Raw genomic sequence first — 27,830 nt, 5'->3', positions numbered from 1 at the left:
CTGACGTCACCTCGCGCCTGTGACACGGGTGCCCCGGCGGGTATAAAAGGGGCTGCTCCTGGAGACGGGGGAACATTCCGGGGAGAACCTCGGAGCTGTTGGGCAGGAGTTTAGAGGAGACTCGCAAACGACCTGTCCTTTGTCCACCATGCAGTGGAATGTCTCTGGCGGTGAAGAGGAAGGTGAGGGCAGAGCATCCCCACAGTCCCCACAGCCGGCTGCCGGGCGAGGGGCTCCGTGTGCGGCACCCCCAGCCTCGCTCATATGCCGAGTAGAGGCAGGCGTGCAGGAGTGCAGATGCCCTGAGCTTGGGGACCATCCCTGCGAGCATCCGTGCCCCTCACACCCCGCTCGCTCCCGACTCGCAGGTGTAACCACCCAGGCAGAAGCGGTGAAAGAAGACCTCCGCATGGTCCGGGCGCGCCTGGCCCGCTGTTCCGCAGCATCCCAAAGCCACAGGGCGCTGCTGCAGTGTCTGGTAGGTGGGGAGCGGTCCCCTTGTCCCCGGGGACTGGGGCTGCGAGACCGGAGCCCCTGACCCCTCCTTTCACCATGCAGGGGCAGAAGCAGCAGGAGCTGCAGAAGACCTTGGAGCGGCTCACCTCAGAGGTCAGTGTCCCCTCCTGTACCCACGTCCCCCAGCTGCGGCGGCTGGGGCTGTGTCAGGGGCTCAGTGCCTGCGTGCGGCTCCTTTTCCCAGAACTGTCTCGTGGCACGCTGTTTCGAAGAGAGCGGCCAGGAGCTCCAGCAACTGGAGGGGCAGGTGGCCCAGATGAAGGTGAGTTCACAGAACCACGGTCTGGTTGAGGTTGGAAGGGGCCGCTGGAGATGATCTGATCTTGTCCAATGCCCCTGCTTAAGCGGGGTCCCCTAGAGCCAGTTGCTCAGGTCCATGTCCAGATGTGGCCCGTGTCCAGAGCTGGGCCTGGGGGGGTCCCTCTGTCCGCCTGCAAGGCTGGGAAGGAGAGAGGACGCAGGGGCAAAGGCAGTGCCCGAGGGGAGCCGGGAAGGGATAATGCGGAGGGGAGGGCGCTTGTGGGAACGTCCAGTGCCCTGATGGCTTCTCCTCCTCCTCTCTCGCAGAAGCGCTTTCAAATAGCAAAGAGCGAGGCAGTCGCAAGCCTGGAAGAGGCACAGAAGGTACAGGGAAGAAGGATGCCCATCCTGGCAGGGTCAGGGAGGGGGTGCCAGTGCTGGGTCCCCGCACCCCAGCGTCCACGGGCAGGGTCATTGACTTTGGGACGTGGCATCCGCGATGGAGGGATTGGGCCCCTGCCCCTCCTGCAGATGTTGCCGTTTCCTCTTCTCTGCCAGGCAGACCGCTTTTGGGAAAAGGCAGAGGGAGGCACAGCAGTGCAGGTCCCTGGCGCCTCCCCCCCCATCTCCTGCCAAGTCCTGGGCTGCCAGCAAGCACAGGCTGAGCCGGGCATGGGGCGAGGGGGCACGCAGGACCGCTGGCCGGGTGCGGGTGTGCAAGTGGCTGATGGGCGCTGAGAGATGGGAAGCAGGGGCAGCGCCGTGTGCGAGGGGGTGTGTGTCTGTGAGAGGGCATCTGACGGTTCCCCATTCCCGCAGGCGGCAAAGGCTGCGGCGACCAGTCGAGGAGCCGGCAGAGATGCTGAGCAGAGCTCCGCGCTGACAGCAAGCAGCAAGGAGCTGCTGCAGCCTAGGGTAGGTATGGAGGGGCTCCTGGTCCACAGGGGCTGGGGCTGCAGACCCTGAGCCCCTGCTCTCCTTTCTGCACACAGGAGGAGAACCATCAGGAGCTACATGATGCCGTACAGCAGCTCAGCACTAAGGTTGGTGTCCTCTCCTCTGCCCCTGACCCAGAGCTGCGTCGGCTGGGGCTGAGAGGTTGGAAGGGACCGCTGGAGGTCATCTTGTCGTCTCCAACCCCCCTGCTCAGAGAGGGTCACCGAGTGCCGGTTGCCCAGCGGCGTGACTAGGGAGGACAATTTTCGCAGGCTATGGGGGGGGTCCATCGCTTCCCCACGCCTGGCCTTGCGAGTCACCCAGTTTCCCAGTAGTGCCCTAGGGCAGCGGGGGAGTGAGTGGGCACAGCCCTGGGGCCGGAGAGGGGCGAGGGTGCCAAGGTCCCAGCCCAGCTGCCCGCACGACGCGCCCGTGGTTTTGCAGGAGGAAAAGTTCCGTGCCCTGATAGCATCCTGGCTCAAGGAGGACAAGCAGGAGAATGAGGTAGTGCCGAAGGGGCCGGGGGAAAACGGGCGGGTGCCCACGGTCCCTGGGGCCACAGCAGGCTCAGGGACTCAGACCCTTCCCTCTCCCAGGCGCTGCGTCAGGAAATAAGAAATCTGGAAGAGAGACTGGAGGAGGAAGAGGGCTGGTAAGCGGGGTCCCTCGCCCCACACGGGTGTCCCTGCAGCACCCGGCGCCATGGGGCTGCCAATGCTGGTGCCAGGGGAGCCCCATCCCTGCCTGGGGTGGGGGGGTGTGTGTGGAAGGGGACCCCCGGCGTGGCCACGGAGGTCTGTAATGTGTCCAACCAAGCCCTGTTGCCTGCAGCCAGTATCAGAGGAAGAAGGAGGCAGAGATGCCGGAGACTGTGCTGCCGGAGGTGGTGGAAGCACGGCTGGTAAGGGGGAAGAGCCTGTGGGTCTCCCTGAGGAGAGGGGTCCACGGAGGTGCCAGCCACGCGTGGGCTACGCTCCCGTGCAAGGCAACTCCGTGCAACTCCAGCTGTCCCGGCCGTGCGGCAGTGCTTGACAAGTGTCCTTGCTCTGTGTTGACCTGCAGGAGAGGGACGTGCGGGCGAGGAGACGCGGTTTCAGTTACTGGCTGCAGTGAGTGTCCCCACCGGGTGATGGGCTGGACGCCTGCTCCAGCCGGTGGGGCCCCTCCATCCCTCCTGGGGCTGGGATGCATCCACCCTGCCCTGTCTCCCATACTTCTTCTGCCCCACAGGACACTCCTCCTGCTCTTTGTCGGCCTGGAGCTGGCCATCGTCTTTGCAGTGGCTGCTGCCATGCTGTACGCGTCCTGGTACGACCCCGAGGTCTTCCACCGCCTGCTGCCCGAGGAAGCCTACGCCAACCTGACATGCGTGCTGGAAGCCTACGCCAACCTGGCATGCGTGCTGGGAAAGACCCTCCGAGCAGCCAGTGAGGGGCTGCTGCCTTTTTGACCACCCCTCCCAGTAAAGCCTTATTTAGCATTGTGGACAAGCTGCAAGGATTGCTTGACAGGTTTTCGTAGGCACTGGCCAGCCCTGGGACTGGCATTCGTAATAAAGATCGGCTTTCCCTGACTGGCCTCGCTTGGTACGCAACCATTCAGCTTGTCGGTCCCAATCGTCCTTCTCGCTGGTGACCGTCCTGATTTGGGCCAGGCACACGGAGGACGAGTGGGACCTGGTGAGGGGGGGTTCACCCCCATAAAACAGTTCTGAACAGTGGCAAGGGTCCCGCAGACCAGACCTGCGCCGGAGCCCATCATGCTGAGGCCGTGGCTGTTCTCTGTGGGGCTGGTGTGTGGTGGCTTTAATGTGGGGTGATACAGGGGGCCTGTCCTCGAGGCCAGCACAGCGTGAGGGGTGCACCTGGGGCTGCGTGGTGACCCCTGGCTCTGCCGGCGAGGCTGAAAGCCAACAGGTGCTCATGGTTCACGGCTTAAATGGCTGCTTGGTCCCCCTCGGGCACTGCTTCACCAGCACGTGCTGCCGGTTGGCCCAAGCTGAGGAGGTGGAGCTGGGCCTCGGTGGCACGGAGTTGAGACCTGGCTTCTCCCGGCGGTGCAGCCAGCATCTGTGGGGGACGCGGGGTCGGCGCAGTCCCACCGCATGTGGGCTGGCATGGCACTGTGTACTGCACGTGGAGCAGGGGCATGCCGGGCACCCGTCCCCCGGTTCTGAGGGGGACAAAAACAGCCCTTGCAAGATGCAGGGCAGCAAGATGGACTGAAATGGGTTGTCTCCACCCAAAGTTGCCCTCGTCAGGCCTAGGTCACCCCAAAATGGTGCCCGAGAATAGAGAGGTGTCACACCGGTGAGTCCCTGTGGTTTTCCTTCCGTGTGGCCTTGCTGCAGGCAGGAGGCAAAGGGTGACCAGGGTTTTAGTTGCTGTCACCTCCTGTCCTGGGAACCCCTAGTGCAGGTTCATTGTGTTTCTTGGCTCTCGCGCACTGAACTGACCTGAGTTGTCCCACCGCTCTTCCCCTCCCTGCTCCCCACCTTGCCTGGACACTAGTTTGCACAAGTAAGCCTGCTCACTGCTTCTAATGTGGCACGCTGTTTGGGATTGATTTTTGCATGCGCAAAAGTAGATGTGCACGGGGTCCCGTAGCCGCTGCCTGTTGCTGCGTTGCCTGGTCGTGGCTGTGGGTCACCCCGCCGTGGGGCAGAGGGGAGGCAGCTGGCAGTGGCTGTGGGTCCCAGGGTGCGACGTGCTACTGCTGCTGCCCCCCCCGCTCTCCCTTGCCCTCTTTGCATCTGCTCTGCCTGACTGCACGTGCTGCCCTCCTTGTCCTTCGGGACCCCCAGGGACCCCCTGGCCCCCCACGATGGGTCTCAGCCACAACGCGCTCCTGCCCCGGCGGCCTTGTGCCCCCCCCCCAGTGATGCTGCCTGCACAGAGGGGTGCTCCCCAGGGCCAGTGGCTGCCATCCCGCTGCAGCCCGTCCTGCCAGGCTTCACAGTACACTGCGGGACTGGGCAGGACATTGGCAGGCGAGTGGGGCTGCGCTGAGCTCCCTTCCTTGCTGCCAGCACAGCATGGGTCTGGCTGCTAAGCGGGGGACAGCTCGTGCCCCTCCAGGGACCAGCATGGGGGTTTTGCCCCCCTGGACCGCAGCCAATGCCTCCCTCCTACCCTGGGAGACCCAGGCACCCTCCAGGCGTTGGGCTGCTCCGTGGGGGCCCATCCTGCCCTGGGCTCTGCCCACATCGCCCCCAGGGGAAAAGAAGAGCTGGAGCTGGAGGGAGGTTATCAGAATGGGGACTCAGCTGCGTTGTCCCCGGGCTCTGGCTGCCCCCTGCTCCCACACTTTCTCTGGGTACCTTGAGCACCCCTCATGGTGGCCGTGACCAGTGTGTCCCTGGCTGTCCCCAGCCCTGGCTGCCCTGGGGCACCCAGCCAAGGGGTCCAGCCCACCGCTGCCCCTGCTCTTGCAGCCACAAGTGAGGGGTGCCTGCACCGCCTGCTTGACTCCAGTAGCTGGTTCAAAGTCCTTTCAGTTCACATACACACAGGAGAAGGAGTGAGAGCACACAGAGAGATAGTTAAGAAAAGATTTAATAATGATTGATCAGGCAATGGCTGGTCTCCAGCTGCCTGGCTGTTTCTTGCAGCCGCTTGGCAAGGAGACGCAGCTTAGCAGTCTTCTGCTTGATCCTCTCCTGCTTCTCCCGCACTTCAGGAGAGCTTGCCTTCCTCAGAAGACGGTTCTCCTCTTGAAGGACACTGCATCGCCTCTTGAGGTCCTTCAGGGCACGCTGGAGGTGGGCGTTCTGCTCCTGCAGCCTGCTGTGACTGCTACCAGGCAGCCAGTCCTCCTGCTGCCCTACAGTCTGAACACCTACCTCTGCCACAGACGGCCCGCTGTGGGTCGTTCCTTGCGGCGGGGAGTCCGAGCAGTGCGGCGTCGAGTCTTGCCCCCCAGCCTCGAGCAAAGACTCCGTGCTGTTCCCTTCCTCCTGGAGGCGAGTGTCTTTTAAGCTCTGGTGGGTTTTCCGCTGCCCTTCTCCATCATGGGAGGAAGATGCGATGAGGCTCTCCAAAGAGCAGGGCCTGATGGCCCCGGTGCCCAGAAGGGTCTGCAGGCGGTGCCAGGCCGAGGCCTTGGCCCCGGCCTCATTGCAGGAAGCAGGCTGCTCGCCATCGAACCTCTCCAAGATGTACTTTAGGAAGAGTCTTCTCTGCAGCAGCAGTTTGTCTTGGAGGCGGAGGATGTGAGCAGCCTCCTCGCTATTGGTCTCCCAGCGCAGCTTGCTGAGGACGTCCTGGAGCTTCGTGGGGGCCTCGCCGCTCCTCGAGGCGCCTCTCACCAACTTCTTGGCCAGCTGCTGCTGCAGGTCCCGTGCCTGCCGGATGGCGTCGTCGCGCTGCTGCTGCAGCACCTCCTGCGCCTCGTGCAGCTCAGCCTCCTTCGAGCGCAGCAGCTGGCGGATCTCCACCTCCCGCTGCCGCTGGTTCAGCTCCCGCAGCCGCTGGAGCTCCCGTGCCTGCCGCTGCTCCCATTTGGAGTGTAGCCGTTTGGCCAGGAGCTGCCGATCCCGCTCTGCGGCCTCCTTCAGCTTGCGAGTTTCGGCGGCAAAGTGGCGGCACAGCTCTTGGGAGCGGAGTTGCTCAGCCTCCAGCTCAGCCTGCAGCCTCTCCAGCTGCCGCTTGTGCTCATCCTTCTGCGCCGGGCCCCGGCAGGGCGAGGGGCGGCCGCGCGCCCCGGTCCCCGGTCCCGCACTGTCCCGGCTCATGGCTGCAGGGATGGCAACCAAACGCTGCCACCAACAGCCACCAACGTCGTGCGTCGCTCGCTGCCTCCCTCTTGACCGTGCAGGAGCAGAGACAGCGTCTGCAATCAGCCAGGGGTGGGCGAGTGTGGCCTTATATAGGTGTCCTGGCCCCCAGCTCACAAAGGAGGGTGGGGCTGTGTGGCCTTGTAAGGTATGTCCTGGCCCCGCCCCCACCGCCAGCTCACAAAGGAGGGGTGGGGCTGTGTGGCCTTATGAGGTATGGCCCGCCCACTCCCAGCACACAAAATTTGTGTCACCTAATGCCATCTCCTGTGAATGCGCAGTTGCGTTCATCGTCTCGTTGAGTCCTTTTGACTCGTCTGGCTTGGAACATCAGGAGACGTTTTGGTTATTTTGGTTACACATGACCCCTCCTCTCATTTTGAGGGTCCAAAGCCCTCTTTTACAGCTGGAAGCCTCCACTGGAGTGCCCAAAGCCCTATATTCACGACCAAAGCTTCCTTTCTGGGGGTCACAGAGGAACCGAGAGGTTCCCCTCCTTTTCAGGGTCCAAAGCTTCCTTTTTAGCGATATAGAGAACGAACTGCTAATTGCTTAATGGTTGTCTCTCTGTAACTTTACATACCAAAGACTAGTGTTTGTCAAAGATTAAGCCTGTCAGAGACTGGTACTTGGGAGCGATGAGCAAGAAGGAACCGTGAGCGATGACAAAACTTAATTAAATGTTTGATGAATTTACAATCTTGTTGAGAAGGCAGAAGCAGAGGCCTTGCTTGAAGAGAGAGGGCCAGAAAAGATAAGAACTCCTGCCTTTGTTCTTGTCCTTGTAGATAATTTAGCTTAAACTAACCATATGGTTCTACACCACTAATGAAAACTTAGATAATAAGAGCAGTAACAAGCACTGATGTATCAAAACATGTAAAGGCCCATACCGCGCAGAATCACCCGAGGAGGGTCAAGTAGCGGACAAGTGAGGAAGACTATGGAAGACCACCAGAGGACTCCTGAAGACCAGAGGCCTTCAATGCGCCTGCGTAAAGGACATTTGCATATGCTAATAGTTTCCCGGAAAACTAATGAATATGTATAACATTTCTCAGAAATCTAGTGAATATGTACGTAGAGCATGTACTTAACCCGCACAATTAGACCCGACGGTGCGCACGATAGGTGGAGCGATCCCCCGTGCATCCAGCACTGCCAATAAAGAATACCTGCTTAACAGTTAATCAAACTATTGAGTTAATTTCTTTGAATCACCCCTCCTCTCATTTTGAGGGTCCAAAGCCCTCTTTTACAGCTGGAAGCCTCCATTGGAGCGCCCAAAGCCCTATATTCACGACCAAAGCTTCCTTTCTGGGGGTCACAGAGGAACCAAGAGGTTCCCCTCCTTTTCAGGGTCCAAAGCTTCCTTTTTAGCACCTAGCCCATTCTTTTGAGTGCCCAGCGCCCCTTTTTTAGGGCCGAAATCCTCATTTTTTGGGTCCAAACCTGTCTTTTATGACCCATAGCCTTTTTTTAGGGCCCAGGGTTTCAAGCTGAGGGTCTAAACCCTAAAGGCGGAGCTTGTCGCCTGGCAACACCCGCCTAGGAGTCTGTGGGGAGTCAGGGGACCCAGGACAGCCAATGGCATTTGAGGAAGTGGGGGCAAGGCACGTGGCTGATATGTAGCCAACCAATCAAGCTTTGAGGCCTGCAGGAAAGGGGGCAAGAGTCGAAAAAGCGGGGCAACGTGTGGGGGCGGGGCATGCTGGCTCCACCACTCACGCCTGGTGGGAGAGCAGCACGCGGAAGATTGATAAACTGTCTGACCCATCATTTGATGGGAGGCGCAAGGGGGGAAATCCCAGGCAGCCAGTCAGATGAAACATCACCTCAGGGAAGGGCGGGCACTGTTGGTGGCGGGAGGGTGACCACCCCAGGCAGCCAATCAGAGGCAGCGTCACCTCAGGGATGGGACGTGCGAGCCCCAAACCAGGTCAGAGTGACAGCCCAGTGGGCCAGTTGGGGAGCGCATCACCTCAGGTGAACTGCACCTGGGCAGCCTGACCACCTGGGGCTGCTCAGAGGCAGCCCTCAGGGAAGGGCAGGCATCAAACCAGGGCAGAGTGACAGCCTAGGTGACCGATCAGAGGCAGCATCACCTCAGGAGACCGACAGCCCCCCAAACCTATGCCAGTGAAGACTGATGTGAGGAGAAGGCGGGCTCTGCTGGCGGCCAGGCCGAGCCTCAACATGGCGCGCATGGGGCCTGCCCCGAGGCCCAGCAGCCCTGGGCCCAGACCTGCAGCCCCTCTTCCCCCCCTCCATCCCCCACCCACCCCCATGCTCCAGAACCCCCAGTCTCCAGAGAGTCAGTATCCCATGGCCGTGCCACTAGACAGCAGCCACGGGCCACCGGGCTTCTCGCCGCTATCGCTGCCGGCACTTGCCGGGTGGTGACGAGGACGTGACGGCGAGGCCGCCGGTGTGACGGTGGAGCGCGCGAGGATGGGTGGGGGGGAATGCTTGCCGTGGGGCTGCCCGCCACCACCTCACCCACATCCCCTCCCCGCAGCCGAGGCAACCCCACCGCCGCCATCCAGCGTCTCCCCCCTGGGATGGTGAGTTGAGCGGAGGGATGGTGGGGCTGGGGTCTCCCCCTCAAAGCAGGGGGGGTCCCAGGGTTGATGCTCTCCCCCCCTCCCCACAGCCACTGCACATCATCTCCTTCCTGACGCTGCCCGACCTGCCGAGACTGGGCCAGACCTGCCACTACCTCCACGAGGCGTGCGACAGCGAGGCCGCCTGGCGCCACCTCTGCGCCCCTCTCCCCGCCCGCCGCCAAGAGCGCCCGGCCCTGCAAATATTACAGCTAAATGTTGATCTTAAGGTGATTTTCTGTTTGTAGCGTGGCTTACATTTTGCACTCGAGATACCGGACAGCAGCTAAGCCTGGGCCTCTTGACATTTCTCATTTGAAATTGGTTAGGTGACTGCCGCCATTACTTCTGAACAGTAAACGATGTTACACTTGATAACAGATAACTGCAATTGTTCGCTTGCTTCAGGAAGTCTTCAAGTAGTGAAGTGCTTACTTTCAGTAAGAACTAGCCCCAGTAAGATTCCCCATTTATTAAAATAGCTCAGGACTACACACAGTGGTTTAAATCAAATTAGTTATCAAATAAAATACTTTAACCATTGCTTCAGTAACAAGAGTGCTTGACACTCTTTTGTCAACCAGAGCTTTCTCCTCTCTTACAGAGGGGAGCGATGCCCATCACACAGAGTGACTCCTGTGAGCACAGACAGACTTCTCTGAAAGACAAGATGGCTTGCAGAAAAGTGCGATATGAGCGGGGTTACCTTGCGTGCTAGTTACTTGCTTCTTTATGTCTTTGCTCTTACCAGGTGATTACACCCAGAACTTTGCGGTGTAAGTGACAATCAGTGCAAACGCCTAATTGGACTAGTAATCAGATGCAAGACTGTGGATGGAAAGGAAGTTGGCCAGCGTTAGTGAAATGAGAGAAGTACTTTCTTGCACATGAGCAAAAGGAAGCAGCCCTTTTCCAAAGCTGTGTGTGGCGGGGTGAAGGAGAATGGCAGCTCTAAGGCTGCCTCTACTCTGTGCGTGTGGGTTACAGATGAGAGCTGGTTCTTCTGGGCGCTCCTGTGCAGAGGACTGCTTTCTAAAAAGCGCTTTCTAAAAAGCCTTTCTTCAGCCACAAGGCTAGGAACCTCCTTTAGCAACCTGACCCAAGGAGAGTGTCCCGGACTGCAGACCCGCTGCTCCGAGGAGGACTGGCTCAGGGTGTCCTCCGGCGGGACCCCCTTTATACCCTTGTCGAGCCTGACAGAGAGCTGGTCCTTATTTTTCCCTCTTCCCAGACTGTTGTTCCCCCCTGGGGCTGGATGCTGGATCCCGGTGGGGGCTGGATGCTGGACCCCATGCGGCGTGGCCATCCGTGCACGCCCGTCGTTCACGCGTGTCCGTGCGAGTGTCTGCTGGGACTGTGTGCGCAGCCTGGCTCCTGCTTGGTCCCGGGGTGGGCAACGGTGGCAGCCGGGTGGTGAAGGAACCGGCAACCCCCCCCAGGGAGACGCCGGCAAGCGGTGCCCGCGGTCGCTCCCGCCGGTGGGCTAAGAGTGATGCCCTGTTTCCCCAGTGGCTGCGGCCGAGCCCCAGGTCAGCTCTTGGCGCCAGCCCAGGGAGTTGGCGGCCATGTCACAGTGGACAGCGGTGACCGTGTCACTCTGACGTCACCTCGCGCCTGTGACACGGGTGCCCCGGCGGGTATAAAAGGGGCTGCTCCTGGAGACGGGGGAACATTCCGGGGAGAACCTCGGAGCTGTTGGGCAGGAGTTTAGAGGAGACTCGCAAACGACCTGTCCTTTGTCCACCATGCAGTGGAATGTCTCTGGCGGTGAAGAGGAAGGTGAGGGCAGAGCATCCCCACAGTCCCCACAGCCGGCTGCCGGGCGAGGGGCTCCGTGTGCGGCACCCCCAGCCTCGCTCATATGCCGAGTAGAGGCAGGCGTGCAGGAGTGCAGATGCCCTGAGCTTGGGGACCATCCCTGCGAGCATCCGTGCCCCTCACACCCCGCTCGCTCCCGACTCGCAGGTGTAACCACCCAGGCAGAAGCGGTGAAAGAAGACCTCCGCATGGTCCGGGCGCGCCTGGCCCGCTGTTCCGCAGCATCCCAAAGCCACAGGGCGCTGCTGCAGTGTCTGGTAGGTGGGGAGCGGTCCCCTTGTCCCCGGGGACTGGGGCTGCGAGACCGGAGCCCCTGACCCCTCCTTTCACCATGCAGGGGCAGAAGCAGCAGGAGCTGCAGAAGACCTTGGAGCGGCTCACCTCAGAGGTCAGTGTCCCCTCCTGTACCCACGTCCCCCAGCTGCGGCGGCTGGGGCTGTGTCAGGGGCTCAGTGCCTGCGTGCGGCTCCTTTTCCCAGAACTGTCTCGTGGCACGCTGTTTCGAAGAGAGCGGCCAGGAGCTCCAGCAACTGGAGGGGCAGGTGGCCCAGATGAAGGTGAGTTCACAGAACCACGGTCTGGTTGAGGTTGGAAGGGGCCGCTGGAGATGATCTGATCTTGTCCAATGCCCCTGCTTAAGCGGGGTCCCCTAGAGCCAGTTGCTCAGGTCCATGTCCAGATGTGGCCCGTGTCCAGAGCTGGGCCTGGGGGGGTCCCTCTGTCCGCCTGCAAGGCTGGGAAGGAGAGAGGACGCAGGGGCAAAGGCAGTGCCCGAGGGGAGCCGGGAAGGGATAATGCGGAGGGGAGGGCGCTTGTGGGAACGTCCAGTGCCCTGATGGCTTCTCCTCCTCCTCTCTCGCAGAAGCGCTTTCAAATAGCAAAGAGCGAGGCAGTCGCAAGCCTGGAAGAGGCACAGAAGGTACAGGGAAGAAGGATGCCCATCCTGGCAGGGTCAGGGAGGGGGTGCCAGTGCTGGGTCCCCGCACCCCAGCGTCCACGGGCAGGGTCATTGACTTTGGGACGTGGCATCCGCGATGGAGGGATTGGGCCCCTGCCCCTCCTGCAGATGTTGCCGTTCCCTCTTCTCTGCCAGGCAGACCGCTTTTGGGAAAAGGCAGAGGGAGGCACAGCAGTGCAGGTCCCTGGCGCCTCCCCCCCCATCTCCTGCCAAGTCCTGGGCTGCCAGCAAGCACAGGCTGAGCCGGGCATGGGGCGAGGGGGCACGCAGGACCGCTGGCCGGGTGCGGGTGTGCAAGTGGCTGATGGGCGCTGAGAGATGGGAAGCAGGGGCAGCGCCGTGTGCGAGGGGGTGTGTGTCTGTGAGAGGGCATCTGACGGTTCCCCATTCCCGCAGGCGGCAAAGGCTGCGGCGACCAGTCGAGGAGCCGGCAGAGATGCTGAGCAGAGCTCCGCGCTGACAGCAAGCAGCAAGGAGCTGCTGCAGCCTAGGGTAGGTATGGAGGGGCTCCTGGTCCACAGGGGCTGGGGCTGCAGACCCTGAGCCCCTGCTCTCCTTTCTGCACACAGGAGGAGAACCATCAGGAGCTACATGATGCCGTACAGCAGCTCAGCACTAAGGTTGGTGTCCTCTCCTCTGCCCCTGACCCAGAGCTGCGTCGGCTGGGGCTGAGAGGTTGGAAGGGACCGCTGGAGGTCATCTTGTCGTCTCCAACCCCCCTGCTCAGAGAGGGTCACCGAGTGCCGGTTGCCCAGCGGCGTGACTAGGGAGGACAATTTTCGCAGGCTATGGGGGGGGTCCATCGCTTCCCCACGCCTGGCCTTGCGAGTCACCCAGTTTCCCAGTAGTGCCCTAGGGCAGCGGGGGAGTGAGTGGGCACAGCCCTGGGGCCGGAGAGGGGCGAGGGTGCCAAGGTCCCAGCCCAGCTGCCCGCACGACGCGCCCGTGGTTTTGCAGGAGGAAAAGTTCCGTGCCCTGATAGCATCCTGGCTCAAGGAGGACAAGCAGGAGAATGAGGTAGTGCCGAAGGGGCCGGGGGAAAACGGGCGGGTGCCCACGGTCCCTGGGGCCACAGCAGGCTCAGGGACTCAGACCCTTCCCTCTCCCAGGCGCTGCGTCAGGAAATAAGAAATCTGGAAGAGAGACTGGAGGAGGAAGAGGGCTGGTAAGCGGGGTCCCTCGCCCCACACGGGTGTCCCTGCAGCACCCGGCGCCATGGGGCTGCCAATGCTGGTGCCAGGGGAGCCCCATCCCTGCCTGGGGTGGGGGGGTGTGTGTGGAAGGGGACCCCCGGCGTGGCCACGGAGGTCTGTAATGTGTCCAACCAAGCCCTGTTGCCTGCAGCCAGTATCAGAGGAAGAAGGAGGCAGAGATGCCGGAGACTGTGCTGCCGGAGGTGGTGGAAGCACGGCTGGTAAGGGGGAAGAGCCTGTGGGTCTCCCTGAGGAGAGGGGTCCACGGAGGTGCCAGCCACGCGTGGGCTACGCTCCCGTGCAAGGCAACTCCGTGCAACTCCAGCTGTCCCGGCCGTGCGGCAGTGCTTGACAAGTGTCCTTGCTCTGTGTTGACCTGCAGGAGAGGGACGTGCGGGCGAGGAGACGCGGTTTCAGTTACTGGCTGCAGTGAGTGTCCCCACCGGGTGATGGGCTGGACGCCTGCTCCAGCCGGTGGGGCCCCTCCATCCCTCCTGGGGCTGGGATGCATCCACCCTGCCCTGTCTCCCATACTTCTTCTGCCCCACAGGACACTCCTCCTGCTCTTTGTCGGCCTGGAGCTGGCCATCGTCTTTGCAGTGGCTGCTGCCATGCTGTACGCGTCCTGGTACGACCCCGAGGTCTTCCACCGCCTGCTGCCCGAGGAAGCCTACGCCAACCTGACATGCGTGCTGGAAGCCTACGCCAACCTGGCATGCGTGCTGGGAAAGACCCTCCGAGCAGCCAGTGAGGGGCTGCTGCCTTTTTGACCACCCCTCCCAGTAAAGCCTTATTTAGCATTGTGGACAAGCTGCAAGGATTGCTTGACAGGTTTTCGTAGGCACTGGCCAGCCCTGGGACTGGCATTCGTAATAAAGATCGGCTTTCCCTGACTGGCCTCGCTTGGTACGCAACCATTCAGCTTGTCGGTCCCAATCGTCCTTCTCGCTGGTGACCGTCCTGATTTGGGCCAGGCACACGGAGGACGAGTGGGACCTGGTGAGGGGGGGTTCATCCCCATAAAACAGTTCTGAACAGTGGCAAGGGTCCCGCAGACCAGACCTGCGCCGGAGCCCATCATGCTGAGGCCGTGGCTGTTCTCTGTGGGGCTGGTGTGTGGTGGCTTTAATGTGGGGTGATACAGGGGGCCTGTCCTCGAGGCCAGCACAGCGTGAGGGGTGCACCTGGGGCTGCGTGGTGACCCCTGGCTCTGCCGGCGAGGCTGAAAGCCAACAGGTGCTCATGGTTCACGGCTTAAATGGCTGCTTGGTCCCCCTCGGGCACTGCTTCACCAGCACGTGCTGCCGGTTGGCCCAAGCTGAGGAGGTGGAGCTGGGCCTCGGTGGCACGGAGTTGAGACCTGGCTTCTCCCGGCGGTGCAGCCAGCATCTGTGGGGGACGCGGGGTCGGCGCAGTCCCACCGCATGTGGGCTGGCATGGCACTGTGTACTGCACGTGGAGCAGGGGCATGCCGGGCACCCGTCCCCCGGTTCTGAGGGGGACAAAAACAGCCCTTGCAAGATGCAGGGCAGCAAGATGGACTGAAATGGGTTGTCTCCACCCAAAGTTGCCCTCGTCAGGCCTAGGTCACCCCAAAATGGTGCCCGAGAATAGAGAGGTGTCACACCGGTGAGTCCCTGTGGTTTTCCTTCCGTGTGGCCTTGCTGCAGGCAGGAGGCAAAGGGTGACCAGGGTTTTAGTTGCTGTCACCTCCTGTCCTGGGAACCCCTAGTGCAGGTTCATTGTGTTTCTTGGCTCTCGCGCACTGAACTGACCTGAGTTGTCCCACCGCTCTTCCCCTCCCTGCTCCCCACCTTGCCTGGACACTAGTTTGCACAAGTAAGCCTGCTCACTGCTTCTAATGTGGCACGCTGTTTGGGATTGATTTTTGCATGCGCAAAAGTAGATGTGCACGGGGTCCCGTAGCCGCTGCCTGTTGCTGCGTTGCCTGGTCGTGGCTGTGGGTCACCCCGCCGTGGGGCAGAGGGGAGGCAGCTGGCAGTGGCTGTGGGTCCCAGGGTGCGACGTGCTACTGCTGCTGCCCCCCCCGCTCTCCCTTGCCCTCTTTGCATCTGCTCTGCCTGACTGCACGTGCTGCCCTCCTTGTCCTTCGGGACCCCCAGGGACCCCCTGGCCCCCCACGATGGGTCTCAGCCACAACGCGCTCCTGCCCCGGCGGCCTTGTGCCCCCCCCCCAGTGATGCTGCCTGCACAGAGGGGTGCTCCCCAGGGCCAGTGGCTGCCATCCCGCTGCAGCCCGTCCTGCCAGGCTTCACAGTACACTGCGGGACTGGGCAGGACATTGGCAGGCGAGTGGGGCTGCGCTAAGCTCCCTTCCTTGCTGCCAGCACAGCATGGGTCTGGCTGCTAAGCGGGGGACAGCTCGTGCCCCTCCAGGGACCAGCATGGGGGTTTTGCCCCCCTGGACCGCAGCCAATGCCTCCCTCCTACCCTGGGAGACCCAGGCACCCTCCAGGCGTTGGGCTGCTCCGTGGGGGCCCATCCTGCCCTGGGCTCTGCCCACATCGCCCCCAGGGGAAAAGAAGAGCTGGAGCTGGAGGGAGGTTATCAGAATGGGGACTCAGCTGCGTTGTCCCCGGGCTCTGGCTGCCCCCTGCTCCCACACTTTCTCTGGGTACCTTGAGCACCCCTCATGGTGGCCGTGACCAGTGTGTCCCTGGCTGTCCCCAGCCCTGGCTGCCCTGGGGCACCCAGCCAAGGGGTCCAGCCCACCGCTGCCCCTGCTCTTGCAGCCACAAGTGAGGGGTGCCTGCACCGCCTGCTTGACTCCAGTAGCTGGTTCAAAGTCCTTTCAGTTCACATACACACAGGAGAAGGAGTGAGAGCACACAGAGAGATAGTTAAGAAAAGATTTAATAATGATTGATCAGGCAATGGCTGGTCTCCAGCTGCCTGGCTGTTTCTTGCAGCCGCTTGGCAAGGAGACGCAGCTTAGCAGTCTTCTGCTTGATCCTCTCCTGCTTCTCCCGCACTTCAGGAGAGCTTGCCTTCCTCAGAAGACGGTTCTCCTCTTGAAGGACACTGCATCGCCTCTTGAGGTCCTTCAGGGCACGCTGGAGGTGGGCGTTCTGCTCCTGCAGCCTGCTGTGACTGCTACCAGGCAGCCAGTCCTCCTGCTGCCCTACAGTCTGAACACCTACCTCTGCCACAGACGGCCCGCTGTGGGTCGTTCCTTGCGGCGGGGAGTCCGAGCAGTGCGGCGTCGAGTCTTGCCCCCCAGCCTCGAGCAAAGACTCCGTGCTGTTCCCTTCCTCCTGGAGGCGAGTGTCTTTTAAGCTCTGGTGGGTTTTCCGCTGCCCTTCTCCATCATGGGAGGAAGATGCGATGAGGCTCTCCAAAGAGCAGGGCCTGATGGCCCCGGTGCCCAGAAGGGTCTGCAGGCGGTGCCAGGCCGAGGCCTTGGCCCCGGCCTCATTGCAGGAAGCAGGCTGCTCGCCATCGAACCTCTCCAAGATGTACTTTAGGAAGAGTCTTCTCTGCAGCAGCAGTTTGTCTTGGAGGCGGAGGATGTGAGCAGCCTCCTCGCTATTGGTCTCCCAGCGCAGCTTGCTGAGGACGTCCTGGAGCTTCGTGGGGGCCTCGCCGCTCCTCGAGGCGCCTCTCACCAACTTCTTGGCCAGCTGCTGCTGCAGGTCCCGTGCCTGCCGGATGGCGTCGTCGCGCTGCTGCTGCAGCACCTCCTGCGCCTCGTGCAGCTCAGCCTCCTTCGAGCGCAGCAGCTGGCGGATCTCCACCTCCCGCTGCCGCTGGTTCAGCTCCCGCAGCCGCTGGAGCTCCCGTGCCTGCCGCTGCTCCCATTTGGAGTGTAGCCGTTTGGCCAGGAGCTGCCGATCCCGCTCTGCGGCCTCCTTCAGCTTGCGAGTTTCGGCGGCAAAGTGGCGGCACAGCTCTTGGGAGCGGAGTTGCTCAGCCTCCAGCTCAGCCTGCAGCCTCTCCAGCTGCCGCTTGTGCTCATCCTTCTGCGCCGGGCCCCGGCAGGGCGAGGGGCGGCCGCGCGCCCCGGTCCCCGGTCCCGCACTGTCCCGGCTCATGGCTGCAGGGATGGCAACCAAACGCTGCCACCAACAGCCACCAACGTCGTGCGTCGCTCGCTGCCTCCCTCTTGACCGTGCAGGAGCAGAGACAGCGTCTGCAATCAGCCAGGGGTGGGCGAGTGTGGCCTTATATAGGTGTCCTGGCCCCCAGCTCACAAAGGAGGGTGGGGCTGTGTGGCCTTGTAAGGTATGTCCTGGCCCCGCCCCCACCGCCAGCTCACAAAGGAGGGGTGGGGCTGTGTGGGGTGGGGCTGTGTGGCCTTATGAGGTATGGCCCGCCCACTCCCAGCACACAAAATTTGTGTCACCTAATGCCATCTCCTGTGAACATAACAGAAAAGGCCCAGAAGACAGTAAGGACAATAAAATAGAACTAAGACGTAGTAATGTTTCATTTTATTTGATAGAAAGTTGCTTCAAAAATATGATTAATTATATACATTCTTATATGCTGTACACACAATTACATATACAAAATGTACATAATAGCAAACACCCTTCTGTTACATTTTATAGATGGTAGTTAAGAACATGAGCTAGAACTTACATCATATTTCATACCTGCTTTCATCTGGATTCTATCTACAAGGAATTGATAGACATGAGAGATGGAAAAGGCTAGCAGATCAGTTAATTCATATCCCAGCCCACACAAAAGTCTTCTCCACAGTGCATTTTATTAGTGCATTGTTCTAGTACAGTTAGGTTTGCAGCACTTCCCTTTAGAGGTATTTGGCTGCTAACCTTATCTTCAGATTTTTTGCCCAGCATTCACCGTAACACTATTTCTAATTTATTTCTGTAACTCAGATCTCCTGAGTTATAGAAATCCTCCTCAGATCAAGCTAGATTTCTTCAACTTTATGTTGGGGTTTTTTCATCTTGATTCCTTAGTTGCTTGTTTGCCATGTATGAAATAGTTTTAACTGCTAGTACTCTCTGTTCTGGGAGAAGGACACTCAAGCATGAAAGCTATAATCCAAGTGTTCTCTCCTTCCCATGCTACCAGCATCCTGTAAAGCTGGTATCAGCCAGCGAGGAAAAAAAAGTACCTTCCCTCCTCCTCAGGCAGTTACAGGGTGTGTGACTGCCAGCTGCTCCCTGGGACAAGTGGTGTCACATCTCAAGAGGAACTGCCCAGTTACTGGGATTTTTCTGGTCCCAGTTCCATGAGGAATGTCCACCTGTCCACCCTCTCTCTAAGCAAGAGGTAGCATACCACAGTCGAAACACAGGGAGTAGAGGCTGGCAACTCTGCCCGTTACTGATCACTTCCAAGAGACTGTCCTCCATTTCCTGGCTGGAGGGATCAGGCACCCTTATCCTATGGACATGATGTTCAGGGAAGAAGAGAGAGTGAGAGCTGCCAAACCAGCAGAGTAACAGCAGCAGAAGGCCTATGAAAGAAGCTATGGCCTCCAAAACCAAACAGGCTATCCTGGAGAACTCTTTCCTGAGCTAAGAGAGAACATGGCTTCTTTCATTGCCTTTCCAGCTTCCAGAGGTTAAAAATGAACTGCTTCTTTCCTGCAGACATCTTGAGAGCTGCAGTTTCATTGCCCTAAGAATGTTTTCTTCTTTCCAAGGTAACAGCATCCTTAAATATCCATTTTATTTCTTCTTTTTTGCTCACTTGACTCTGTGCTGGCCATAGTCTTCATCTCACTAAGAAATTTTTCTATTCTCTTTTCATACCTCTATATCTTTTTTGTATTAATAATATCCAATAGCTGTCTCTGATTGGTAAAGCAGTTTTCCATCAGCTGTCAAGGTGAAATCAAGGGGCTTAAGGTTCCTCTTACACATTCTTTTGGTATTACTTTAAATAATGACTTTTTCTAACTAAGGGGAACTCTACTTATATTCTTCAGAAAAAGTTTACATTTTTTGAATTACTGCATAACATGCATATATTGAATAATATCTTAAAGCCAAAGATACTAATATGCCTTCATTTTTTTCTAGGTTGTGGGATTTTCATTTGTTTGAGAAAATGGTTCTCAGGCTTCTACTCTGCTTGCAGTATATATGTCCACTGTTGCTAGGCCCATTTAGATATTATGTCTTTTTTATTTTATACTTCTTCTTAATCTCCGTTGAGAATTTAACTGATATGAAATACCTTCTGTCATTCCTTGTCTGAATTCCTGAGATCCTGTCCACAACCCTGGTTGGGAGAGGCCACTGGTGAGCTTCTGATGAGATGAGACTCCATCTTAGAAGAAGTGGGCTTGAAGCACTCCTGCTGACCTTGTGGGGTGGGAGGTGAAAGAGTCAGACAGCTGTCACTTTGCTGAATTTGTGCATTAGCAGCTAGTGAATCATCATCCTGCTGGTCTTGTATACTGAGAGGAACAGCTGAAGAGATGATGCCCTGAGAAGTAGCTGTTGAACCACTGTTGAGACAATTTATAACTAAGCTTGAGATACTAACATTAAATGTGCAATTACTACTGTTCTTAGTTTCCAACCAGCAGAGTTTATTAACCAGTTAACTAGTTTCCTTCACTGACATACTCCCCTTTTCCTTGTTTCACCTCAGCCTTATGAATCTGAGACGGTGACTTGTCTGTCTTGTTGGATTTGACTCCAAATTCTTTCTCTTGAATTGTAACTGTATTCTGGGGAAAGGTGGAAGAGGTGGGCAAGGAAGGCAGAGCAGCAAGGGAGGAGATCAAAACTGCAGTATCACCAGTTTTAAAAGTTAGTTACTTGTGTGTAAGTTGTTACTAAAGGTACTGCGCAACAGGTTTTTCTCTTGACCCCTCTCTGTACTTTATTGCTGGAAGGTGAACTGAAGGAGTAACAGCGAGATTATGAGCACTTTTAAATTCTCCTAGTTTTCTTACAAAGAAAACTCGTGTCATCTGAGTTAAAGGAATCACCACCATTATCTTGATTATTTTCAAGGTGCTTAAATGCTTTTACAGTGAGGAAATTCTGAACAGATGTAAAATGAATCCATTATAAATGCATTCTAATAAGCATCCACTCAAGAGAGACTATGCAGGCAATATCTGCATTGGTTTCAATGTATGTTGGACTGCATTTTACATAAGCATTTGTCAATAACAGACATAAAGATATCTTTAAGATAACAAGTTTAAATTTAAAAGTCTATAGGCAGTATTAAAAAACAACCCAGAATTGTTATAGTGCTAGCTCAAGATCCTCCCATCAAGGCTTCAAGGAATATTGTGTATGTACATGAGAAGACTCAGGAATTAGCAAAATTTATGGATTCATCTGATGAAAAAAAAAAAGATTTAAAATATGAAATATTTAAGATTTAATACTTTCAAAGAGACAGAGTTTGTGTTTCTATGCTGTTATTTTTACCACTTGTGTCAAGGGCAAGGAAAAATACTACAGTGAATCAATGCACACTGTATGTTACAAATACAGAGGACCTTTGTTTTATGGAGCCTTCTCATCTCTAGAAGAAAAGCATTAACATAACAAATTGTATTTTAGTCAGGCTGGTGCATTTGTTTGTTGTTTCCAGATGGGAAAACCTGTGTATATGGATTCTTCCAACAGATACTATCTAAGTATTTCTTAAGCAGTAATTCATAGACCACTGGTGGTCCATGGAGTACTACCAGGTGGCTTAGGGAGGAATTTTGGTAGCAAAGCACTGCTACTTTTCAAACAATTGTGTTGTAACATAGTCAAATATCTTGGGTTGGTTTTGTTTGTTTGTTTGTTATAAAGTGACTTACAGTTGCAAATACAGATTTTAAAACATGCACGAGAGAACTGCACTAGGAAGAAGTAAAATATTACTTCAGTATGGAAAGTCTAAGTAAGGACAAATCTATTCTCCCTGTCTCACTGATTTTAATCTCTTATCCTGTTCCTTGTTAATCTTTTATCCTGTTCCTGAGGAGAGGCTGAGCGAGCTGGGACTCTTTAGCCTCAAGAAGACTCAAGCAGGTCTTATCTATGTGTATTAATATCTGATGGGAAGGTGTGAAGAAGATGCAGCCTGGTCTCTGTGGTGCCTGGTGGCAGAACCAGAGGCAATGGGCAGAAACTGAAACACAGGAGGTGCCATCTGAACATCAGGAAACACTTTTTCACTGTGAGAGTGATCAAGCACTGGCACAGGTTGCCCAGAGAGGTGGTGGAGTCTCCATCCTTGGAGATACTCAACCGAACTGTACATGGCTCTGAGCAAGCTGGTCTAGGTGACCCTGCTTTGAGCAGTGGGGGTTGCACTAGCCAATCTACAGAGGTCCCTCCCAACGTCAACTATTCTGTGATATGTGGTATTTATGGAGTACATATTTGGGGTATATGTGGAAACAGTACTATGCAAATAGCTGACTTCACCAACAATAGGGATGAGTTCAACACTTTTAGACTAGTCTTGTTCACAAGGTAAGAATGGCCATAATGAGCAAGATGTTATTTAATAATTCCTCTGCCCCAATAATTTAGACTCTTCTGGCGGTAAAAGATTGCTAATTTATTTAGCTCTCCCACAGTACTTTTATCAGTAGGTACAAAAGAGGTGTGATTTTCCTTATCTTTACTTGTGGGTTAATTGAGGCACAACAGGTGTCATGAAAATGGAATTGACTGGGCCCTGGAGAGCCTACAGAGAATAATAAGAAAAGTAAATAATGCCAAAACTAAAATAGTCATATTGATCAAAGTAACTCCATGTGTTTACTTCTGTATTCTCTTCCTGTAATTTAATAGCCTTGTGCTGCTTTGTCTAGAATGAACAACTTTTTTTGTGCTGTAATGTTAAGCTGGGCTGCTTCTCTACTACATACTTTTTATACAAGGTTACGAAAATACTTACCTACTTGGCAATGCATATATAACATGTATCTTCATGGTAATTTTAAGATTGCTTTTAGATTTTGTTACCACAGGGCAAGATATGGAATTACACATTGCAGGCTACAATGTTTTTAAGACTTACCAAAAGCTATGCTTCTGAAAAGCACCTGAGTTAAGATCTTTGCTTAAAATCGGCTTCTTGGTGCAATTGTTCAGTTTTTGTCCCATCATTCGCCTAATTAAAGCATCATCTGTGTTTGGAAACAATTGTTTTGTGATTCCTGCAAAATAAAGAAACGATATATGAGGCCTCCAAATCAGGTAAACAACAGATGTGTGATCTAAAAATGCATTTCTTGCATCTTTGAAATTTCCAGCTACTTCAGCTTCAGCTCTAGTTACTTTGCTATCTTCACACACTATTTCACTGATTTTGCGTGTGCCAGTTCTTGCTTTTCTCTGTGCCTTCCATATTGTTGTGCTTGCTCTTCGCAGACTCAAAGGGAATTCCAGGGCCACAAGGGCTTCCTGTAGTGAGTGATTTGTGTTTGCTCATCCTCTCTCCCTTTGTTCTCTTCTTGATCAGAGTCCTTTTCTTATTCTCGTCAGTCCTTTTGCCTCTGAATCTTACAGTTTTTGTTCATTAATATTCATTTGCAGATGATGTCTCTTTCCCTAAAAATTTCCCTTCTGCTTTGCTGGACTAACCTTTTTGACTGCAATACTAACAGGACTCAACAACAGGAATGTGATTCCTGCTCCCCTCTTCTTCATCATCTTCCCTTCTCTTGATTTTTCACCCCTTTAATTCCATTTTGAAGTCTTACAGTTTCTATCTTCTTTAATCTGATCTACTAACTCATTTTCTACAGTCCTAGAACTCCCAGGCTTCCTTCTTATTTTTCTTTTTCTCTCGTATAATGTTGACACTTTTGTATTTGAATTCAGGAGTGTTCCCATTTCCTTTAACAGATTTCTTTGACTTCTCTGACTTCTTTATAGGCTCCCCTTTATCACTGAATTCTCTGTGGCAGGCTGTATTCAATGTCCTGATTATCTTCTCTGCTTTCCTTTTCAGTTTTGCCTAGACCCTTCTCTAGAATCCACCTTTACAAAAGTCACTAGTAGCTCATAGAATCATAGAATCACTTAGGTTGGAAAAGACCATTAAGATCATTGAGTCCAACCGTTCTTCTCATCCCATGAAATCTATTTAATTTTTCTCATACATCATTCTGAAATGGTCTCATCTTACCACCTCTAAATATATTTTCACCATGTTAACACACTCTTCCTGTTTCTCTCTCTTGACTTTGGGCCTTTTTCTCCAGCTAGGTTCCTAAGGAAAAGAGATTTCTGCAACTGAGAACTTTTGAAACTGCTAGCCAACTCCAACAAAACTGGACCAAGGTACAGAAAATGGAGCTAAGCTGGGAAGGGAACCGAGAGAACTGGGGAAGTCCAAGGGAATGGCAATGGGGAAGGATTCTAGTACAGGAATTTAGGCTATGTTGTTGTTGTGGTTTAACCCCAGCCAGCAACTAAGCACCACGCAGCTGCTCACTCACTCCCCCTACCCCCAGTGGGATGGGGAGGAGAATTGGAAAAAAAGTAAAACTCATGGGTTGAGATAAGAACAATTTAATAACTAAAGTAAAATAAAATATAATATAATAAATAATAATAAAATATAATAATAATAATTGTAATTGTAATGAAAAGGAGTATTAAAAAAAAAGAGAAAAATAAACCCCAAGAAATAGACAAGTGTTGCACAATGCCATTGCTCACCACCCGCTGATCAATGCCTGAGCAGTGATCTGCCCCTCCTGGCCAACTCCCCACAGTTTATAGACTGAGCATGACATTTGATTGGAATGATGGAATGATGGTGGAATATCCCTTTGGCTAGTTTGGGTCTGCTGTCCTGGCCATGCTCCCTCCCAGCTTCTTGTACACCTGCTTGTTGGCAGAACATGGGAAACCAAAAAATCCTTAACTTCGGATAAGCGCTACTTAGCAACAACTAAAACATCAGTGTGTTATCAACATTATTCTTATACTAAATCCAAAACACACTGTACCAGCTACTAAGAAGACAATTAACTCTATCCCAGCCACAACCAGGACAGCTGTTCAAGTATTAAGCTATAGGTGTGAATCCAATAAAAATCAGACTTCATGTGCTCACAAAATACTGCTTTCTTTAAAACTGCTACTTCCATCTGATATGATTCTCTTTCCTATGCACCAAACATCTTCTGCCTTAAACCTCAGCATAAAACAAATTTTGTTTCTTTCTCTGATCACTATTCTTGTCTTCTATACTTATTGTCTCATTTTGCCTCCAGCGCTATTTAAAATGTCAGAATTCATAACATTCATTAACTTAAGAATATAGCAGACACAATTTTAAATTTGATCCAAGTGTGTCCTCTCTTTTTCCCTTATCCATTATCATCATGCTCCAAGTTTGACTGTTGTAGATTAACTTTTCAAAGGCTCACTGTGCCCGAGTAGCCACTTAAATAAAACCAACAAAATTCACACAATAGAAATACTACTATTTAGCATTTCACTGACAGTATTTGTAACAGATGGTTTAAAAAAGTACGTAGCCAAAGAAGGAAATACAAAACAGCACATCACCTGAGTAGACCAGCTGTTAAGCATTACAGCCCCTCCCTCAGAGAAAGCCCTCTGTCAAGTCACTGCCACAGTGAGCAATGATAACAAGTCATCACCTATGATTTCCTGAACTTCATTCTGATTCATAGCTGGTTTTGCCGCTTTATCCTTTGAAGAGGAGGACTTTGCACCTGTCAGGCTGTGCGTAGCCATGTATTCATGTGTATAAAGTGCTTGCATCAAGTCATTTATAAACTTTTGAGGTTTGCTCTTGTTACAAAGTGCAATCTGCCACTTTTCGATCTTGAACTGGAAAACAAAATTGGTCATAAGCATAACTATTGACATTCTCTAGAAATATTATATAGTATTACCTCTGAAATATATTTTAATTTTCTTTTTTTAAATCACAATTTCAAAAGTAATCTCTGAAAACTGTGTGCTTGAGATCAATGCTAAACTTGCATACCACTCAACATTTGGAACTATACACACGAGTTGATTTTTTTTAGAAGCAAGTGCAGGGCAGACTAAGGACCCCATTCATCCTAGCAAACACTTCACCGTGCAATCCTTATTACTCACTAGTGGAGACAGGACCTGTTCAGACATATCTAAATCCTTCTGCTTGCACTCCATGCAGGCTGGCTGTGGTCCAGTTCTGGCCTGAATTTTGTACAGCCTTGGGAGCATGACAGTATGCCCAAGCTAATAGTCCTGCCTCTATGCAGACATGCCTTAAGAACTGTGACATCTGGTCCTGGGTTGTAAGAGTGACTTCTACACACAGCAGTTGTACAGCTGGAGTATTTGAACTCTCCTAATGGGTAATTTTGAGCTACCTCTATTAAGTGAGGCTAGGTTGCTTAGAAAATTAGGTCTTTTTATTGTTTTGGAGATGTTAGGTCAAATTTTGTGTATTGCAATATTCAGTCAAAACATCATACCTTGATAATTCTTAATATATTTCTTTGGGTTTTAGGACCCCATGACAACACACGAGAATGGCTTCCACTGACCGGCATGACTCAGTGCATAAGCATGTATAGGTAAATTGTGAATGCAGAAGCTGAAATATTCTTCTGGTTGTGTCTTTACATTTTTCATGTACAGCCTCTGTGCCTCAGCTTTCTCAGTTGTGCTCTGTTATAATTACAGACAATGGGGAACATCTTTACTCAGTATCTATATATATGTATTTCTACTTAACTGCTGGCCAGTGTCTGGAACAAGAGCAGAAACATACCATTCTCCATTTACTTATTAACAGTTTAAACAGACTGATGGTATTTTTCTAAGATGACCTCTGAAATACTACCATTCCCCTTTGGCATCCAAAACATTAGGCTGGAAGTTATTCCTGGACCTCAGTATTTTCTTCACATATCTACATTCTGCCCTTAGTCATAGAGGTGCAAAGCCACCAAAATCAAAGCAAGTTTGAGAGTGTACCAGCACACTAAATTAAGTCTAGTGTTTGTCATGAAAAGAGCCTTCTGCACAAGTCACATCATCAGCTGAATGATGATAAAATGATTTTTACTGATGCTTATTTTTTATATTCGTTATACTATAACAGTAAAGTTTGTATTGTATGAAGTTTTAATTTTTATGCCTAAAATTGCCTGTTAACTGACCTGTTTTTCAGTCTGTTGCTCCTCATCTTCCACATTCAAAGTTATTGGTGAGCTAGAGTTACTATGCATAACTGCATATGAATCTGCTATTGGATTGTTAGATGCTTTCCAAACAGCATGTGAGTGCAGACTGGACGTAGATGATGTCACTCCCCCTTTGAGCAGTGCTTCAGCCATCCCTACCAGTTCCTCAAAATGGGTGACTGCCTGTGGCAACACTGAAATCAAATGGAAAGTGAGGGGTAAAATAATAATTAAAGCTTTCAGACTCTAATTACATAAGCATGTATATTTTTTCAATTAGATTTGTGTCATGATGCAAAAGAGTCAAAGTAGTCAGCAAAGATACTTTAACATACTTTTTTCCTATTCTCTCAGATGTTTTCCTGCCATTCTGCTGTCCCCACCCATGAAGATCTGGGCTCTGTTTCTAGAATAGGATAGATCAGTTCTCTGCAAGACTAAGAGGAACCATCAGTTTACATCAATCATGGCACTATGCAGGCTATTTCTCTTTTTTGTTTTTGCAGTCTCAAAATCTCTACAAGTCTGTAAAGCTATCGAATATGGGCTAAGTGATGTTATGTCTGATTTTTTTTTTTTGCTTCAAAGAAGTTACATAGACTGCATAGACTTTTTTTCCTCTTTTTCAATCTATACAGAGTATCTTTTAAATACCCTTTTCTCCAACTAATATTTATTTTCAAATATAAACTTTTATTGAGTCCATTAAGAAGAATCAATTCAGAGCAAAAAGATGCAAGGGATGAAGAATCAGCAAGATACAGAGTCACTAAATTATAGAAAATATTGTAAAAGACTAATAAAAGTGCTTAAGATGCAAGGCAAATGGACCTAAATGTGTAAAGAAATTTTGTTAGACACTAAGTAAATGTTTAAAAATAATATTCAAAATGGTGGAGATGAATGATTCAAACCAAGATGAATAACATGGAATGGAATCAGGTGGGCAATTAAACTGATAAGCACTTGCAAAATCATACGACAATAAAAAAAATAAAGAGATATGAGGCTGTTGTCCTGGTTTCAGATGGGATAGAGTTAATTTTCTTCTTAGCAGCTGGAACAGTGTGTTTGGGATTTCATGTGAGAATAATGTTAATCACAGACTGATGTTTTAGTTGTTGCTAAGTAACACTTATCCTAAATTAAGGATTTTTCAACTTCCCATATTCTGCAAGCGAGGAGGTGCACAAGAAGCTGGGAGGGAGCATGGCCAGGACAGCTGACTTGATCTAGCCAAAGGGATATTCCATACCATAGAATGTCATGCTCAGTCTGTAAACTGGGGGGAGCTGGCCAGGAGGCACAGATCACTGCTCAGGCATCAATGGTGGTCAGCAATTGCATTGTGCATCACTTGACTTTTTCTTGGTTTTTTGGGTGGGTTTTTTTTTTTAAATTATTATTTTATTTTATTTTACTCTTTTTCATTACAATTATTATTATTATTACTACTATATTTTATTATTGTTGTTGTTAGTATTACATTTTATTTTACTTTAGTTATTAAATCGTTCTTATCTCGACCCAGGACTTTTACTTTTTTTTTTCTTATTCTCCTCCCCATCCCACTGCAAGGAGGGGAGTGAGCAAGCGGCTGTATGGTGCCTAGTTCCCAGCTGGGCTTAAACCATTACAGTCCTTTTCTGGCACC

General features: G+C 53.0%; 3 protein-coding genes across 8 annotated transcripts in view; 2 read left to right on the top strand and 1 right to left on the bottom strand.

The window, feature by feature from the left end:
• Positions 1-552: 552 nt before the first annotated feature.
• Positions 553-3,214, top strand: LOC138689871 (uncharacterized). Its single transcript, XM_069806514.1, has 9 exons — positions 553-609; positions 701-778; positions 1,084-1,140; positions 1,576-1,671; positions 2,137-2,196; positions 2,289-2,344; positions 2,524-2,593; positions 2,755-2,801; positions 2,923-3,214. Exons 1-9 carry the CDS (start codon positions 553-555, stop codon positions 3,140-3,142), a joined length of 741 nt encoding a protein of 246 aa, XP_069662615.1. The 3' UTR covers positions 3,143-3,214.
• Positions 3,215-11,218: 8,004 nt separating this feature from the next.
• LOC138689870 (uncharacterized) lies at positions 11,219-13,880 on the top strand. The gene is made up of 9 exons (XM_069806513.1): positions 11,219-11,275; positions 11,367-11,444; positions 11,750-11,806; positions 12,242-12,337; positions 12,803-12,862; positions 12,955-13,010; positions 13,190-13,259; positions 13,421-13,467; positions 13,589-13,880. Exons 1-9 carry the CDS (start codon positions 11,219-11,221, stop codon positions 13,806-13,808), a joined length of 741 nt encoding a protein of 246 aa, XP_069662614.1. The 3' UTR covers positions 13,809-13,880.
• A 3,581-nt stretch (positions 13,881-17,461) lies between these two features.
• The window catches only part of BEND6 (BEN domain containing 6), a 29,221-nt gene continuing 18,852 nt past the window's right edge, over positions 17,462-27,830 (bottom strand). For 4 of the 6 annotated variants that reach the window (XM_069806009.1, XM_069806007.1, XM_069806005.1 and 1 more), the window contains 4 exons: positions 26,153-26,370; positions 24,632-24,824; positions 22,030-22,168; positions 17,462-19,489 (listed from right to left, as the gene is read on the bottom strand). In XM_069806009.1, the coding sequence (XP_069662110.1) occupies positions 19,222-19,489; positions 22,030-22,168; positions 24,632-24,824; positions 26,153-26,370 (818 nt within the window). In that variant the 3' untranslated portion in view covers positions 17,462-19,221. The other 2 variants (XM_069806010.1, XM_069806011.1) reach the window with 2 other exon arrangements.

The sequence above is a fragment of the Haliaeetus albicilla genome, chromosome 18, assembly GCF_947461875.1.
Source record: "Haliaeetus albicilla chromosome 18, bHalAlb1.1, whole genome shotgun sequence".
NCBI lineage: Eukaryota > Metazoa > Chordata > Aves > Accipitriformes > Accipitridae > Haliaeetus > Haliaeetus albicilla.
The sequence above is the reverse complement of the archived record's forward strand: the minus strand, read 5'-3'. Positions and strand labels throughout refer to the sequence as shown.

Excerpts from the sequence above, each read along its gene's own strand:
- LOC138689871 (XM_069806514.1), top strand. The coding sequence starts at position 553 with ATGCAGGGGCAGAAGCAGCAGGAGCTGCAGAAGACCTTGGAGCGGCTC. Across the intron at positions 2,197-2,288 it reads AGGACAAGCAGGAGAATGAG|GCGCTGCGTCAGGAAATAAG; the intron begins GTAGTGCCGAAG and ends TCCCTCTCCCAG. Across the intron at positions 2,802-2,922 it reads GGTTTCAGTTACTGGCTGCA|GACACTCCTCCTGCTCTTTG; the intron begins GTGAGTGTCCCC and ends TCTGCCCCACAG.
- LOC138689870 (XM_069806513.1), top strand. The coding sequence starts at position 11,219 with ATGCAGGGGCAGAAGCAGCAGGAGCTGCAGAAGACCTTGGAGCGGCTC. Across the intron at positions 11,807-12,241 it reads GCCTGGAAGAGGCACAGAAG|GCGGCAAAGGCTGCGGCGAC; the intron begins GTACAGGGAAGA and ends CCATTCCCGCAG. Across the intron at positions 13,011-13,189 it reads CTGGAGGAGGAAGAGGGCTG|CCAGTATCAGAGGAAGAAGG; the intron begins GTAAGCGGGGTC and ends TGTTGCCTGCAG.